Source organism: Colias eurytheme, chromosome 30 (assembly GCF_061535395.1).
Source record: "Colias eurytheme isolate Ceu_HAF_F1 chromosome 30, ilColEury1 Martin Lab GWU primary, whole genome shotgun sequence".
NCBI classification, from domain to species: domain Eukaryota; kingdom Metazoa; phylum Arthropoda; class Insecta; order Lepidoptera; family Pieridae; genus Colias; species Colias eurytheme.
In genome coordinates this window covers 1,507,689-1,523,591 of record NC_143009.1, presented here as the reverse complement: position 1 = coordinate 1,523,591, position 15,903 = coordinate 1,507,689, and the positions used below count along the sequence as shown (strand labels likewise).

The 15,903-nt window shown below is 33.0% G+C and overlaps 1 protein-coding gene and 1 pseudogene across 1 annotated transcript; both read left to right on the top strand.

Annotated features, from left to right (window-relative positions):
- Nucleotides 1-10: 10 nt before the first annotated feature.
- Nucleotides 11-15,711, top strand: LOC149895694 (uncharacterized). Its single transcript, XM_090118454.1, has 21 exons — nucleotides 11-15; nucleotides 715-809; nucleotides 2,189-2,275; nucleotides 2,498-2,642; nucleotides 3,143-3,185; nucleotides 3,554-3,581; nucleotides 3,835-3,904; nucleotides 3,999-4,059; nucleotides 4,164-4,197; nucleotides 4,547-4,622; nucleotides 9,679-9,734; nucleotides 9,996-10,062; nucleotides 10,158-10,210; nucleotides 11,526-11,592; nucleotides 11,801-11,856; nucleotides 12,356-12,419; nucleotides 12,589-12,624; nucleotides 13,087-13,122; nucleotides 13,838-13,918; nucleotides 14,885-14,955; nucleotides 15,621-15,711. Exons 1-21 carry the CDS (start codon nucleotides 11-13, stop codon nucleotides 15,695-15,697), a joined length of 1,308 nt encoding a protein of 435 aa, XP_089974580.1. The 3' UTR covers nucleotides 15,698-15,711.
- LOC149895695 (uncharacterized) lies at nucleotides 5,239-8,263 on the top strand (annotated as a pseudogene).
- Nucleotides 15,712-15,903: the final 192 nt, after the last annotated feature.

Genomic DNA, 15,903 nt, shown 5'->3' with positions numbered 1-15,903 from the left:
AAAATTAAATATGGCGTAAGTACCTACCAACAGAATTTTTTAATTGGATATTCAAATCTTATTGTAACGTTGTTAACCCAGGGACCACAACACCTTTATTATTATAATATAGGGGTAAAAAATACGAATGAGAACCTTAATAATAAGAAATATAATATTATAACCGATCCTTGATAAGTTTGAATTATTATATCTGTCTTTTATAAGTAGATCAAGTTGGAGTCAAGGAGTTAGATGTACATATTATAATATGCAAGTGGAACTAAGTAATAAAAACGAGTTAAAAGACTCATTAAAATTCGTCAAGCCATCATAGGTACTTACATACTTAGGTAATTATTATCAAGATTATTTGCCTTGAAAAATATAAATAAAACTAACTATGCATTCGATACGAAAAAATGTATCTTTCTACTAGTCAAAGATTTTTCAAAATTCCAACTATTCCAATCAGCTGATTTAGCTCAAACGAGCTATAATTAGTTATAATTAATCACTACATAGTATAAAACAAAGTCGCTTTCTCTGTCCCTATTTCCCTATGTCCCTTTGTATGCTTAAATCTTTAATACTACGCAACGGATTTTGATGCGGTTTTTTTTAATAGATAGAGTGATTCAAGAGGAAGGTTTTAGTATATAATTTATTAGGTTTTAGACCAAGCGGGCGAAGCCGTGGGCGATAAGCTAGTTATTTATATCCAAATATTTCTAGTTGCGAGGTATGTGAACATTGCGATGCTCCTATCAACCCTGGAGACACTGCGCTGTGCGAAGGTTTCAGTTACCATAAGGACTGTCGGAAATGCTGTTAGTATTAAAATCCTACTAATATTATAAATGCGAAAGTTTATGATGATGGATGTAGTATGTTTGTCATTTTTTCATGAAAAACTACTGGATAGATTTGAATGACACTTTACGGTAATAAAGGTTATATGTACTTTAGAATAACACATGATTTAGATTTTTCCCGCGGGTTCTTTCATAGTTGAAACCACGCGGCACAGCTAGTAAAATATATAACAAGAAACCCATATAACTTAGGGGTACAAATTAAGATAAATCTTATTTAAATGCCCAGGTATAATGATTTCGAGGATTTTCATAATATTAAAATGAGTGTAGGTATAGTAGAGCCATTTTAATAGGCAACATTTGACAGTTCAACAAAATTCAACAACGTAACCTAGTAACGACGACATAGAATAACATGATATTTCGTTTTGTTAGAACTGCACATTTGCTTAACTTTTTTCAATTACGATTACATAATATTTATAATAATAATGACCGATACAACTAATTTTAGGATTTGATTTTACTGATAAACCATTCTAAACATAATAAACAATTTCTGATTTAAAGAACTGACGTCGCTACAATTTTGTGTCATTAAACCTTTTTTCTTTTTAAATACCAGAGACGTTACTCTAAAAATCGAAATCTGACATCTAGAATCGAATGCATTGATTACTTGGGAATAAAAATAAAAAAATGATCATAAATTATTGACATGTGTTTCAAGTTCGATTGACAAATGTTTCAAGTTCGTATCGATTAATTCACTTTAATCGATGTTTTTAAGCAGGTTACCACCCTATGAAGATAAAATTGATAGACGTCAAATGTTGCCTATTAAATTGGCTCGACAATAATTAATAATATAAATTCATTTCTGTGATTTTTCTCAACGCCATCTAGTTACAATGTGAGCAAATTGTATATGACTAAAAAGTAAAAATATTTTTTTAATTTGAGCATAGGCACATAGAGGTAGTCTTTATGTAGAAAAACTATTATGTACATGAAATCTGAGAGATAGTAAAATTATGTTTATATCATAAATATTTAGTTATCCATTCTTTATTTATCAATAAAAGCCAAAACAATGCGAAATACACAAGTCTTTTATTTCAATATTACCCACCTACCACTCTGTCTAACCATTCACCATTTAATTGTAGTACATATAAACAAGCAAACCGGGCGAACTCCGTTTCGCCACCAGAGATACCTTTCTTTGCTATAAACCTCACGGAGCCCGAGACCTTTCCAACGAATGCAAAACCGTGGAAATCGGTTCATGCGTTCTGGAGTTATAGCGTCAGGAAGGAAAACCTGACTTATTTTTATATAAGTAGTAGATGATAAACGATTTATTCATAAGTTCTATAATTTACCTATAGATGTGTGCAGTGAAACAGACCTACATGACGCCGAAGTGTTTAAAGGAGTTATATTTTGTTCAGGATGCTCTAAGAGGATATTTCAAGGTGAAATCCGTAAAACAAAACTATCCTACTGAGTTTATAAGCATGAGTTGTATTCCACGTATAATCTTTATCTTTATAGTCGAATTGATATTAAGTTTATAGTAGTTTAATGAAAAGCGGTGCAGCAGTTTTTGAGATTATCGCGAACATACAGACCTTTCAGAAGTATTTGTTGTATAACAAGTAGATTGTTGTGATAATTTTTTATACTTTTCTTTAAAGGTTGTTCAACAGCAAGGCATTCAAAGAAAAAATCTAGAACGCGTAGGTCCAAACCTCACAGACGCAGGATTCAACACAATGTGATTGAAATAACTAGACGTAACATTAGTGAGAGTAAAAGCTATTCAGATGTGGATAATTACAGGTTAGATATCTATACTTATAATAGTATAAAGCTGAAGAGTTTGTTTGTTTGTTTGAACTAATGGTCCGATTTTAAAAATTATTTCGGTGTTAGATAGGCCATTTGTCGAAGAAGGCTATAGGCTATATATATCATCACGTTAAGACAAAGTCACGTTAAGCTAGTAAAAAATAAATAAATAAATAAAAATAATTAACATAAGTACTCTTAAACTCACAGAGGGCTATTTACATCTGTTTCACTGATCGATTTTCTATACGGCATTATGAGAGCTTTTTGGCTCTATTTAACTATATATTTACAAATTTATAGAATAATTAATAAGTAAGACAACCAGAAATTGCAAGAATAATTAATAACTTGATACAAATTTCAATAATACATTACACAATAATTCAGAATTCTAATAAATGACAATACTTTTGTAAATTCAATTCAGACAAAATGGAATATGACTTATTTTTAATATGCTTCGTGACTAATATTATTTGATATTTCAGCAATGAATTAATACAAGAACCCTCAGCGCAGGATGATACAAAAGTAAGTTAGAACATTATAAATACTAAAAATGGTCAAAATTCGACCAATTCACTAAAACTCTACTCATTCGTTCCACTGCACGTATCGCGATGGAACACACTCGACACTCGCATTGTGCTGCGGGAACACGGTATGTGTAGCCGAGCGGTGCGGGGACACCCCACTCTGATATATTATATACAAGAAGACCTATCGCGTATAAATTTAATGAATTTATTACATTATTAAGAAGGCTTTTGTCATATAATTTTTAAATTTAAATTGTGTAAAGCAGAACACTGTTTCAAGATTTTATATTTTTTTCCTACATTATGTCGTAACTAATAAGTAAATTATATCTAAAAAATAATACCTACACAAATTTTCAGACTGTCGGCATGAAAAAGAAAAGTGTGGGTGAGCAACTTTTTATATTAAATGGACATTTTGTAAACATACTTGATAAAGTTAATAGTTTTTACGGGTTAAAAATGAGATTAATTCAGATATTTTCACATGTTGTTTGTTCCCATTTTTAAACACAGCACATAGGTACATTGTACGTTATTTGAATTTCACTAAGTAGGTAACTTGAATACATAATATTTCTATTTAATATAAATAATAATGCTAATTAATAAATATCTTATTAAGCTATTTCCTATTTAAGAAATGGGCACAACGACAGACGTAACACAGCAATTATTGAAAGAAATGAACTATCCAATTTTGGATAAAGAGTGAGTAAACAGAACGAAATTAATCAAAAATAGCGTTCTTATACATGGTTTATTTGTATACACAATACTAAAATTACAAAGTTTTTACTTTCAGGGAGCCGCCACAACCTTACAAGCCAAGTAAAAAAAATAAAAAACCAAAGTCACGCTATCGCGTAAGTAAATAAAGAATTGTTAGCGATTATTTTATGACTTTATTTCAAAGAATAAAAAAAATAATTATAATAATATACAAATAATAATTAATTATTGTTTATAGAATAAAACTGCTTGCAGCGATCTTCGAATAGCTGGTGAGATATATTTATTTAACAAGAAAGTAGGTATTTTGTGTACTTTCCCTAGAGGTCCCATTGAAAATGTCCACCCTGTAGTACTCAAACATTTATTTATTCAATTAGACTTCTTCCAGAAGCACTTTTGAATCGTCATTACATTCTTTAAATTTACCACCGATTCGGAAAGCAGTATCTATGGAGAAGAACCGGCAAGAAACTCCATAGTTGCTCTTTTAAATTAATCATCTCAATAATAACTATACCTATATACTTATAATGTGTTGCCTAGTTTTCTAAAATTACTAAATACGTAACTGTATTTTTTACCTAATCAACACATATTAATAAAATTCAAACATTTTAGAACTCGGCGCATCTACTGAAATAGCGCATATTGCATTGCGACGGCGATCAGCTGTACCAATAATAATAAAATCTGAGTAAGTATTTAACAAACCAATTAATATTGAGTATTATTTGAGACAATAAGAATTCAATAAGAGTATAAAATATACTTATCTATAGGCTTGTATTATAGTATTATGTTGTTAAATATATGGGTGAATTTCCCAAACGACTTATTTTTTTGTCTTCATTGAAATTAGTATTTGAAAAAAGGAATATTGTTCTGTACTATTTTTTTTTGTATTCATTAGGTATTTATTGGGTTGTGGCATAAAATATTATTTGTCTAAGTCTATTTACAAAGGTAGAAATAAATACATAAACCTCTATTTTTGTCACATCGGTGCTGTCCCTCTACTTTTTTTACAAGCAAAAACGCTTATATCGTTATAAAAATAAGTAACTTAAGAATAGAACTTATTCTATTTCATAGAATATTAGTTTTATTATTAATATGTAGCATATTTTATTACGTAATTCATAATATTTATTACTGAGAGGCATAAATGTACTTGTCTCGCAAAATTTTGTCATATCGCTGCACAAAAGTAATTTAAACCTAACTTTGCATCGATGAGTCCGACAGTGTCCCCACCCCAATTTTATTTCCCTCGTTAGTGTGTGCTAGTGCGCAGTCAGGACGGACGTGTGTCAAATCGCTGCATATTCCCGCCAATTACGTAAGTACGACATTTCAGTTACTTCCAAGCAATTATTTTATATTATCGGTGGTTGCATTTTTCTAGTGTAATGTGAAGTTTTATTACGATTGTTTGGTTCTAACAGACATAGTAAGTAAATTAGCATCATTATAGGTACTTGAATTTAGCCTAAATATTATACATTTTTCATAATTTTCAAAAAAGTCGATAATTTCTCACGTCGCTGTTCTCATATCGCTGTAATCGGTGGTCTTTTTTACCACCGATGTGATAATTTACACCGATGTGATAAGAAAAATCAATCGGTGTCTTAAATATCATATCGGTGTTTTGATTCATGATCGACGCATAGTTTTGTCACATCGGTGGATTGTTTTATCACATCGGTAGATCATATTATCACCTCGGTGTAATTTTATCATATTGGTAGACATAGTGTCATTTCATTAAAGTAAACAAAAAAACAATGGAGCATACCTACAACCATACATTATATACATACATATACACATATTATATTTTTTAACTTTCATAAATATTAACTTGTGTGCAGCTCGTGCCGCACACAATTCGTTCGAGTAATTTTGTTTAAGATTAATTTTGTTTAAGAATGCTGAAATCAAAACTAAACGAGGAGGAGAAAAAAGAGAGAAAGAGGTTGATGGAAAGAATAAGAAAAGCTAAAATCAAAAGTGATCCTGTGTTAAACGAGCAGCATTTAAGAAAAGACAGAGAACGCTTAGCTAAAAGAAAGGCAGCTGGACTTATCCTAACCCGAAGCCAAATGACTGCACATGCACGTCGCAATGCACAAAAGAAAAACCGAATCAGTGCCCGTGCATATTATCAGCGGAAAAAAAATAAGGCAAATGGTGCCCGCAACAACCCAACAAGTGTTTCAGAGACCAATGACGCAGAATCGCTACCGAAAAATCAAGATAATGAGCCCGGTATTTCTCAAGAACTAATAGGACCTCATAGCCCACGGCTATTGCGACAGAATGTTCGATGTAATAGTCCTAATTTGCGTATTGATGCCATAGTAGCGAGTAGTTCCCACTATTTACGTACAAGCAGTCCCCTAGATTTATCAATAGCATCTCCTTTACGAACGCCAAGTATTAGTTCTATAAATTCAGAAGAATCAACATTACGCCCAAATAGTCCTAACTTAGACACATCCTTTAATACTGTTAAATTCAAACAAGACATTAAAATGAAATTTCGTAAATATCAAAACGTTAAAACTCAGCAAATACACGATTTAAGAAAACAATTGGCAAAGGCTAATAAAGAGAAACTAATGTACAAAAAGAGATACATGAGACTACATCAAGAATTTAAGAAATTAAAACAGAGTAATTTAGAAGTGAGACGAATCCCAACGAAGCCAAAAAATATAGACCTGCAAAAACGTATCCGTAAGATTGTTGTTCAGTTTTTTGAGGATGATGAAAATTCAAATCTTTGCCCAGGTAAAAAGGATACTGTCACACAAAATGGAGTAAAAAAACAGAAAAGGCTGATGAAAGACACAATTAAAAATTTACACAAAAAGTATTTGACTTCGGGCTACCCTCCAATCAGTTACGTCACTTTTACAAGAATGAGGCCGTTTTGGGTCACGCAGCCAAAATTAAACTTGAGAAATACATGCCTATGTGAGAAACATGAGAACATGGATCTTGTTATATCATCTTTAAAAAGAAATCGTATCATAAAAGAAAACACCACGACTGAAATTCTAAGTAGTATTTGCTGTGATATTTTTAAGGTAGAATGCCTGCAAAGAACATGTCCTGTCTGTAAGAATCGTCATTTAAATTATCAAGAATTTGATAACTCCAAAGATGTTATTTATTGGAATTGGAAGAAGATAAAAAAGAATTACAAAAAAAATGGAGTCGATAAAATAGCCGTTAATGTAGAAAAAGTAAAAATAACCGTTAAACCATTACAACTAATCAAAATATTTGAAAACAATCTGAAACCGTTCTTAACACATTGTAGTAATATACGAAATCAAAGTCAAGCTTTTAAGCACTACAAACAAAACATGACTGAAAAGGATTGTGTCGTTCACATTGACTTTAGTGAGAACTATAGCTCCAAGTACGGGTCCGAAATACAATCTATGCACTTTGGTGGCAGTCGTCAACAATTCACATTACACACTGCTGTAATTTACTATAAAAATAAGGAAGAGAATATAACAACTCAATGTTTCTGCACTATTAGTTCTTCACTGCGCCATGATGCTGCCGCCGTTTGGGCTCACCTTGTTCCAATATTAGAAGAAATTAAACAGGAAGCTCCAATTGTTCAGAATCTTATTATTATTTCTGATTCTCCATCAGGCCAGTATCGGAATAAGAAAATTTTTTATATTATGTCCCAACTCAGTATTTACTGCTCTTCTCTGACTAACATAATATGGAACTATAGTGAATGTGGTCATGGAAAAGGTGCGCCAGATGGAGTAGGTGGGCTACTGAAGCGAACGGCGGATCGATTTGTTGCACACGATGGTGATATGAATAATATAGACTCTTTTGTAAACTATTTAAAATCTGCTGTCCAAGGCGTGAAAATTAGTACTGTAGAAGAATATGAAGTTGAAGAAAAGGACTGGCTTCTCCCTACAAATTTGAACACATTTCGTGGAACATTGCAAGTCAAACAAGTCATTTGGACTAAAGAAGCTAAAAATCGTATAGTTTTACGTCGACTTTCTTGTATAGAAGATGAATGTATGAAATATGTTGTTAAATGTCCACATGGCAAACATCTAGACTTCCACAATTTGTCAACCGAACACGAAATTAAGTCTAAACCTCAACTTTCTACTTCGAGTAATAAAAAATCCAGAACTAAATCCAAAATAGATATCACTAAAATGCGACCAGTAAAGTTAACTGACAAATTAATTTTGTTCCCACAGCCATCACATTCAAAGTATTTTACACCATCAAATACATTAAAAATCTCGGAAAATGCGGCACCCAGATCATCCTCTTCGACAAAAATGTCTGAAAATTTGCTATTGAACTATGTAGATCTTGATCAAAGTACTCCTGCCTGTTCATTTTTAGAGAAAATTGACACGAACATTTTAGTTGGTTTAGAGGAATCAACTCAATTCGTAAATAAAGAGGATACGGTAAAAGCATCTAATAGATTTTCAAGTCCTACCGTGGAAGACAGTGACACCGATGAGGAAATATTTAGAATAAAATCTAAAATTAACTTTAAAAAAGAAAAAAATGAGCCACGTAAACCAACTCCTGACATCAAACAGAGATTTAATTATATATTTGGTTGCAGTGACACTGATGATGACTTATTTTGATCTGGGCTGATTTGTTTTTAAAATTTTTATTTTTATTGTTTTTAGTTTTAATTGAAAAAAAGAGGTTTAATTGTTGTAACAGATAATAATTATAAAAGTACGTAATTAAGTGCTGTGATTAACTATAGGTATACTACATAGTCTTCTATGACTTAAAAGTCTAATTATGGTGCAATTTAATAAAAGTGGAGTACGAAGACGGTTCAAGTTCTGTAGTGATTTATGTTGAACTTAAAGGCTGATTAACATAATAACCAAATTATACTGACAGATTTAATTTAAGTTTTTTTTTTAAGGGTAAAGATTATTTGCTAGATGTAAGATATAAGCGATCTCTATGTAATCTATGATACTTACGCACTGAGAACAAAGATTTTAAAAATATTAAATTAAGTGATAATTAAAGCTGTGATTATTGTAGTGTTGTTATGATTAAGGTTAAACTTAAAAGGCTGATTAATTAGGTATATAAAGTTTTCTTATATAAAGTTTCTATTCTTAGTATTGTTGAACCTAGAACGCCACAATGTTTTAAGTGTACCTACACATGGCAAAACAATTAGCTTGATCGCCACATTAATAAATGTGTATTGTACAATAACGTACAAGAAATTTTTGTTTTTTATACTTCTTTTAAATAAACACAATGATAATTAAAAAAAACATTATTTTTTATTCTAAGAAAATAATACCCTTAGTTCAGGTATTCAGTTCTTAGTCACTCCTTCAAAAATGTATAAGCCTACTATTTCTTTTTTGATGTTCAAAGGTGGATAGATTATCATATCGCTGTATATGTATATCACATCGGTGAATAAATTTATCATATCGGTGTACAGAAAAGATAATCGGTGCCGGATTGTCACATCGGTGGAAACCAGAATTCAAACTGAATTTTCTCCATAGTCTTAAAAGATACGTTGATGGTTACCAATAAGGGAGTATTTAGTATCCTAAATATTACATTAAACATGAAAAAAATAAAAAATATATATAAATGAAAAAGTTCACCGATATGATAAGAAAAATGGCATTTGTTGAAATTCACCCATATATGTATTGCATTTTAAATTATTACAGAAGTGAAATGAAACCAATTGGATCAAAGAGTATGTCAATGCTCAACCGAGAGTCAGGTAATACCTGTGTACCTTTTATTAGTTAGTTATAATATATATTATCATGATTTTAACTTATTATTATGGTTATATATTTTAATGCTCTAAAATAAATAATTAAGAAGGCTACCTGTAGTAAAAATAGGTACCTACGTAGATTTTCAACAGTTTTTACTGATAGATTTTCTTAACGGGCAAGTAACAGATCAATATTTAGTACAAGAATGAAACTTTTTACAGTAAAATGTAACGTTTTTATAATTATTTACTTGTTTTTAGATTCCTGTAATCGCAGTAAGGATGAATGGTCGACTTCAGAGTATAGTTCCAAGCATATGATTAATAGGTATGTACCTAGGAATAAAGAAAAAATTAACAAGAAGGTCACCGTTAGTGCACCGCAAGCTGACGTTTTTCGTTCTTCCTTTTTCTCTCTTTCAGACGCTGGCTGGATAGACGTATTGGGAGCATAATAAAAATGCCCTACAAATGCTGTGAGTATCATCCATACTAATATTATAAAGCTGAAGAGTTTGTTTGTTTGAACGCGATAATCTCAGGAACTACTAGTCCGATTTGAAAAATTCTTTCGGTGTTAGATAGCCCATTTATCGAGGAAGGCTATAGGCTATATATCATCACGCTAAGACCAACAGGAGCGGAGCAACGCGGGTAAAACCGCGGGGCACAGCTAGAGTCAAACTATAAAATCAGGGCTATTTTTCATTAAAATATATTTCTTACTAGCGGCCCGCTCCGGCTTCGCACGGGTATAAAATATGTATATAGCCGGGCGGCCGGCCGGTACCGCCGCAATCGCTACCTCCCGCAATTTTTAAATCTGTAATATCTTCGAAAATATTCACTTAAATCATACGGTGTAAAGGGCCATATAGATCTATATTAAATGAACAATGTATTCAAGGTATTTAATTCGTTAAGGATTACTGCTGTATTGGTTAAAATCGCTTCGAAAATTAGCCATTATTTGTCGTAAAAACTAAAAAGTAAATGACAAAAAAAAGTTATTGTGGGTTATCCATAAGAGATAGATATATATTATATACCATCGCGGACTTTTCTGTAGACCTTTTCAATGTGTACAATACCTAGTACATTATTTTGATAAAACTCGTAGGGTTCAGCCTGCGTTTGCAATGTAAGCGGAAAAAATGTAATTATTTACGACATCACATTAGAAACCTCAAAAATAACAGTACTTCTCCACTATTTAGTGGATGTTATTATACATATAAACCTTCCTCTTGAATCACTCTATCTATTAAAAAAAACCGCATCAAAATCCGTTGCGTAGTTTCAAAGATTTAAGCGTACAAAGGGACATAGGGACATAGGGACAGGGAAAGCGACTTTGTTTTATACTATGTAGTGATGATGAATTTACACTACTTGAAGCTTACGTTGCATCATGATTTTAAATAAATTCAGGACAATTTTTACACACGGCACGATCTGATCCCATACTAAGCTTTCGCTTGTGTTATGGAAACCAGATGGCTGATAAACATACATATAATATAATTTTAAATAAATACTTATATATAGATAATTAGCACCCAGACACAGAGCAAACATCTATGTTCATCACACAAATATTTGCCCCGGGTGGGATCGAACCCACAACCTCTGGCTTGGAAGGCAGGCCCCACTACTGTCAGTCAATCAAAAAAGAAAAATTTTCAAGAACAAGTTTTCCCTTTAGAACTAGCTGTTATTCAATTATTTTCTTACAACTAGCTCTAAGTAGGGATTTTTTTTATTAAATATAACTAATGTACCTATTTACAGTTAAGAAGAACATTCTCGATGTTAGTTCCCGTGTGAGTGTGCGTGTGAGTAGTGGAGGGAATAAGAGGTAAGTCATTTCATTATCATCACCAGATTATATTTGTTTCACTGTAGTATTTATAGAAAAAAGTCTCGGTCTGGCAGGACACTGAAGGCTGATCACCTACTTGTCCCTAAAGAAAATCGATCAGTGAAACAGATGTAGGTATGCATAATGCATTTGCCCCGTACCCCACTAGGGGACAGGGGACTTCATAATTTTTATTTACTTTCAGTTGCTTTTTGAAAATGGTGAAGGCGATGTTTCATGAAGAAATAGCTAACCACCAGAGTGAGTCAATGTCTTTTTAGAGTAAGCCATATCTTCTTCTTATATATAAAAATGAATCGCAAAATGTGTTGGTAAGCGCATAACTCGAGAACGGCTGAACCGATTTCGATAATTCTTTTTTTATTATATTCCTTGAAGTACGAGGATGGTTCTTATGTAGAGAAAACGTAAATATTAAGTACCACGGGCGAAGCCGGGGCGGACCGCTAGTATAGTATAAAATTGTGTGATGGTAAAAATTGGTTAACTTAACAACGTGTATAATAAAGAGTTTGTGTGCCGAGCACACGTGTCAGAAGTGAAACTTCTTTGGCAAGAATCAAAGATACCAAAATCGTCACCCCCCTCCATGACGTGACGGTATCGCCATGACGTGACCTTGAAATGTTACTCCCACCGCGCCTAAAGTAGTTTCACTTCGAAAAAAACTTGCTAAATTAAAATTGTATCTGCTTAAAAACTATCGAACTATAAAAATGCTATAAAATGTTTCCAACAGGACATGGCCTAAAGAAATTATTCTCCACAATAAACAGGAAGAATACTCCATACAAGTTGGGTTGGTAAGTATTCGAATTTTTGTATAATATCATCTCTTCACAATTTACCTTATTTTACTTAAAACAAGAGCTGCCAAGGAAATATTCAGATTCGGGTGTTGGCTTTCCCTTAAACATATTATCTACGAGCTTTTTTTTCTCAATTTAAATATGTTTGTATTTTATAATACAGGTTGAAGACTACAAATTATACTACAGAAGAAGAAAGGTAATTTATTGTGATATTTAAATATGTAATAATAAAAAATTCTAAATCGACTGACCGGTTGGCTTGGTTGGTCCTGCTTTCCAAGCCAGAGGCCGTGGGTTCGATTCCCACCCGGGGCAAATATTTGTGTGATGAACATAGATGTTTGCTCTGTGTCTGGGTGTTGAATATCTATATAAGTATTTATTTAAAAATTATATATGTATGTCTATCAGCCATCTGGTTTCCATAACACAAGCGATAGCTTAATATGGGATCAGATCGTGCCGTGTGTGAAAAATTGTCCTGAAAATATTTTTGAAAGAAAGAAAGAAAGGTATTTATTTATTTATATTTATAAGTTGGGACCACTTAGCAGATATTCAACCGACTCACTGTAACTCGACTCACTCGTTCCACTGCCCGTATCGCGATGGAACACAATCGACACCCGTTCTAATTATATTGGTATTTACTCAACAGGAAAAGACGACTGCGTCCATATAAACCTGTGCCAAGGTAAGTTATTTGAACTAGAAAATACTTGCTTTTCTTCATAAAATGTAGGTACTAAATCACTACATAGTATAAAACAAAGTCGCTTTCTCTGTCCCTTTGTCCCTATGTCCATTTTTGTGCTTAAATCTTTAAAACTACGCAACGGATTTTGATTTAGATGCGGTTTTTTTAATAGATAGTGATTCAAGAGGAAGGTTTTAGTATATAATTTATTAGGTTTTAGACAAAGCGGGCGAAGCCGCGAGCGGTAAACTAGTAATTGATAAAAGAATAACAGCATTAAGTTCTTAATTCTGCCAAACATTTCATGTACTTATGTATTTCCACAATAGGTATGTCGCAGACAACTAGCCTAGTTTTTTAGAAATAGCTTTTAAACGGCCGTTATATTCTGCCTTTTAATTATAATATTCTAACAAATATGCATAGAGACGCTAAATGGTGGCAAATCCATACTAATATCATAAATGCGAAAGTAACTCTGTCTGTCTGTCTGTTACTCAATCACGCCTAAACTACTGAACCAATTTTCATGAAATTTGGTATGGAGATATTTTGATACCCGAGAAAGGACATAAGCTACTTTTTATCCCGGGAAAATGACGCAATCCCGGAAGTCCCACGGGAACGGGAACTATGCGGGTTTTTCTTTGACTGCGCGGGCGAAGCCGCGGGCGGAAACCTAGTTAAATATATTTCTTAGTAAATATTACAGATGCAAGCATTTCAAGAATTCACACAGCTACCGGTGTATGCGCGCTCAAGTTATGCGACTAGCTGGTCCTACTAAAAGCGAGTTAGTATTTTTTGAACATTATCAATTACCATCATCATTACTAATATTAACCTCATCAATCATTACTAGCTATGCCCCGCGGTTTCACCCGCATTGCTCCGCTCTTGTTGCGTTTAGTGTGATGATATATAGCCTATAGCCTTCCTCGATAAATGGGCCATCTGACACCGAAAGAATTTTTCAAATCGGACCAGTAGTTCCTGCGATTAGCGCGTTCAAACAAACAAATTAACTAACTCTTCAGCTCTATAATATTAGTATAGATTAATTGAATAGTGCATGTAAGATTTAGTGTAGGCGCAAACCTTTCACATTTTTCTATGGTTTATATACTTTGTGTAGTGTGTAAAAAAGGTGTCAATTGGCTGTCGCTGGCCACCAGTGGCTGTCTTACGGTGCATTTGTACATCAAACGAGCGAATGCACATTCTAACCCCCCTATGTCAAATTCGTTTAGTGTAAACAGGTGTAGAACATTCTTTCGTTGTTCATAGTGCGTTCGAAAAGATTCTGTGCGTTGTTCTAATACTGAACAACACTGAATACGAGTTTTTGTTTACGCTAAAAGATCACGATATCTTTCGAATGCTCTTGCCCTAGCTCTAGCTCTATGATCGTTTGGTCTAAATGCAACGTTGGAGCGTTGATTTAATGCTCTAAGGCCGGTTGCAGAGCTTCACCGACCATCAGTGCGTACGTCAGTCGCGCTTGTTATATGTATGGAAATTCATAAAACCGTTCATAGCTAGACCACAGTATTACCATTAATAATGGTAATACTGTGGCTAGACCGACCATACGCACGCGTATTTCCATACATTTGACAAGCGCGACTGACGTACGCACTGATGGTCGGTGAAGCTCTGCAACCGGCCTAAGGCTGGTTGTTTGCGCCGACCCGTACTGAAAAATGGTCGAGTTTGAGTTTGTTATACTACATTTTTTAATATTTGTTTCTTTTTTTAGGTTAGCAGTTTATCGTACGAGGATAAAGAAAGTTTTTACGAAAAATGTCATGAAACGTGTCGTTAGTTACAGTAAGTAAAAACCACATATTAGGTACTAAATAGTTCGGGCAATATAAAATAATTATTGGAAATTTCTTGATAAAAAATTACTTAATATTTAATGTGTGTATTTGATATTCGTGAAATAATATACTTTGTTTGATGCTCTTACATACAAAAATCCTGAACCGAACTAGATAAAAAAAATTGAAAGGTATGGAATTCCTAATTTGTTATTTTTAGCTTTCCGCCCGCGGCTTCGCCCGCTTTGTCTAAAACATAATAAATTATATACCAAAACCTTCCTCTTGAATCACTCTATTAAAAAAAATGGTTGTTTGTAAAGTAGGTTTACGATCGAGATGACGTTTACCTACGTGATAACGTCTTATTGGTGGCAGCGCTCGAGATGAGACGGGAGATCGGTCCGTCTCTCTCTCGTTATACCTGCGATCGCACTCGTGAGGTTTTGGTGTGACACAAGTTTCTGAACATGTCACCCGACTAAAACGATTTTAAAAACGTTATCACGTTAAAAACCGCATCAAAATCCGTTGCGTAGTTTTAAAGATTTAAGCATACATAGGGACATAGGGAGATAGAAAGCGACTTTGTTTTATACTATGTAGTGATACCATACCCTTTTCTTAATTTTTTAGGGATTTTAATTCTTTAAAAAATTGTTTTATTTTCAGATCGGCATTACGAAGTTATGCTAAACATGCAAGCTGGGACATACAAGAAACCTCAACCCAAATTGTATATTCGATAAATTGTAATAAAAAGTGTAAAATAAAATGTCTTTTATTTCTTCATTTTCTTTGAGGATTTATTTTTTATGTAGCCTGCCAGCTTTTTTCTTTTAAATGTAGCCTGTATTTGTTTGTTGTTTTTTGGTTAGGAATTTTGGAAAGAAACAAGTTATACACATATAAAAATCTTTATTACTAAACATTTAAATAAAAATAATGTTTGGAA

What these genes read in the sequence shown, in the direction of transcription:
- LOC149895694 (XM_090118454.1), top strand. An exon ending in AACCAAAGTCACGCTATCGC is followed by an intron (nt 4,060 to 4,163) that starts GTAAGTAAATAA and finishes TATTGTTTATAG; the next exon opens with AATAAAACTGCTTGCAGCGA. An exon ending in CAGCGATCTTCGAATAGCTG is followed by an intron (nt 4,198 to 4,546) that starts GTGAGATATATT and finishes CAAACATTTTAG; the next exon opens with AACTCGGCGCATCTACTGAA.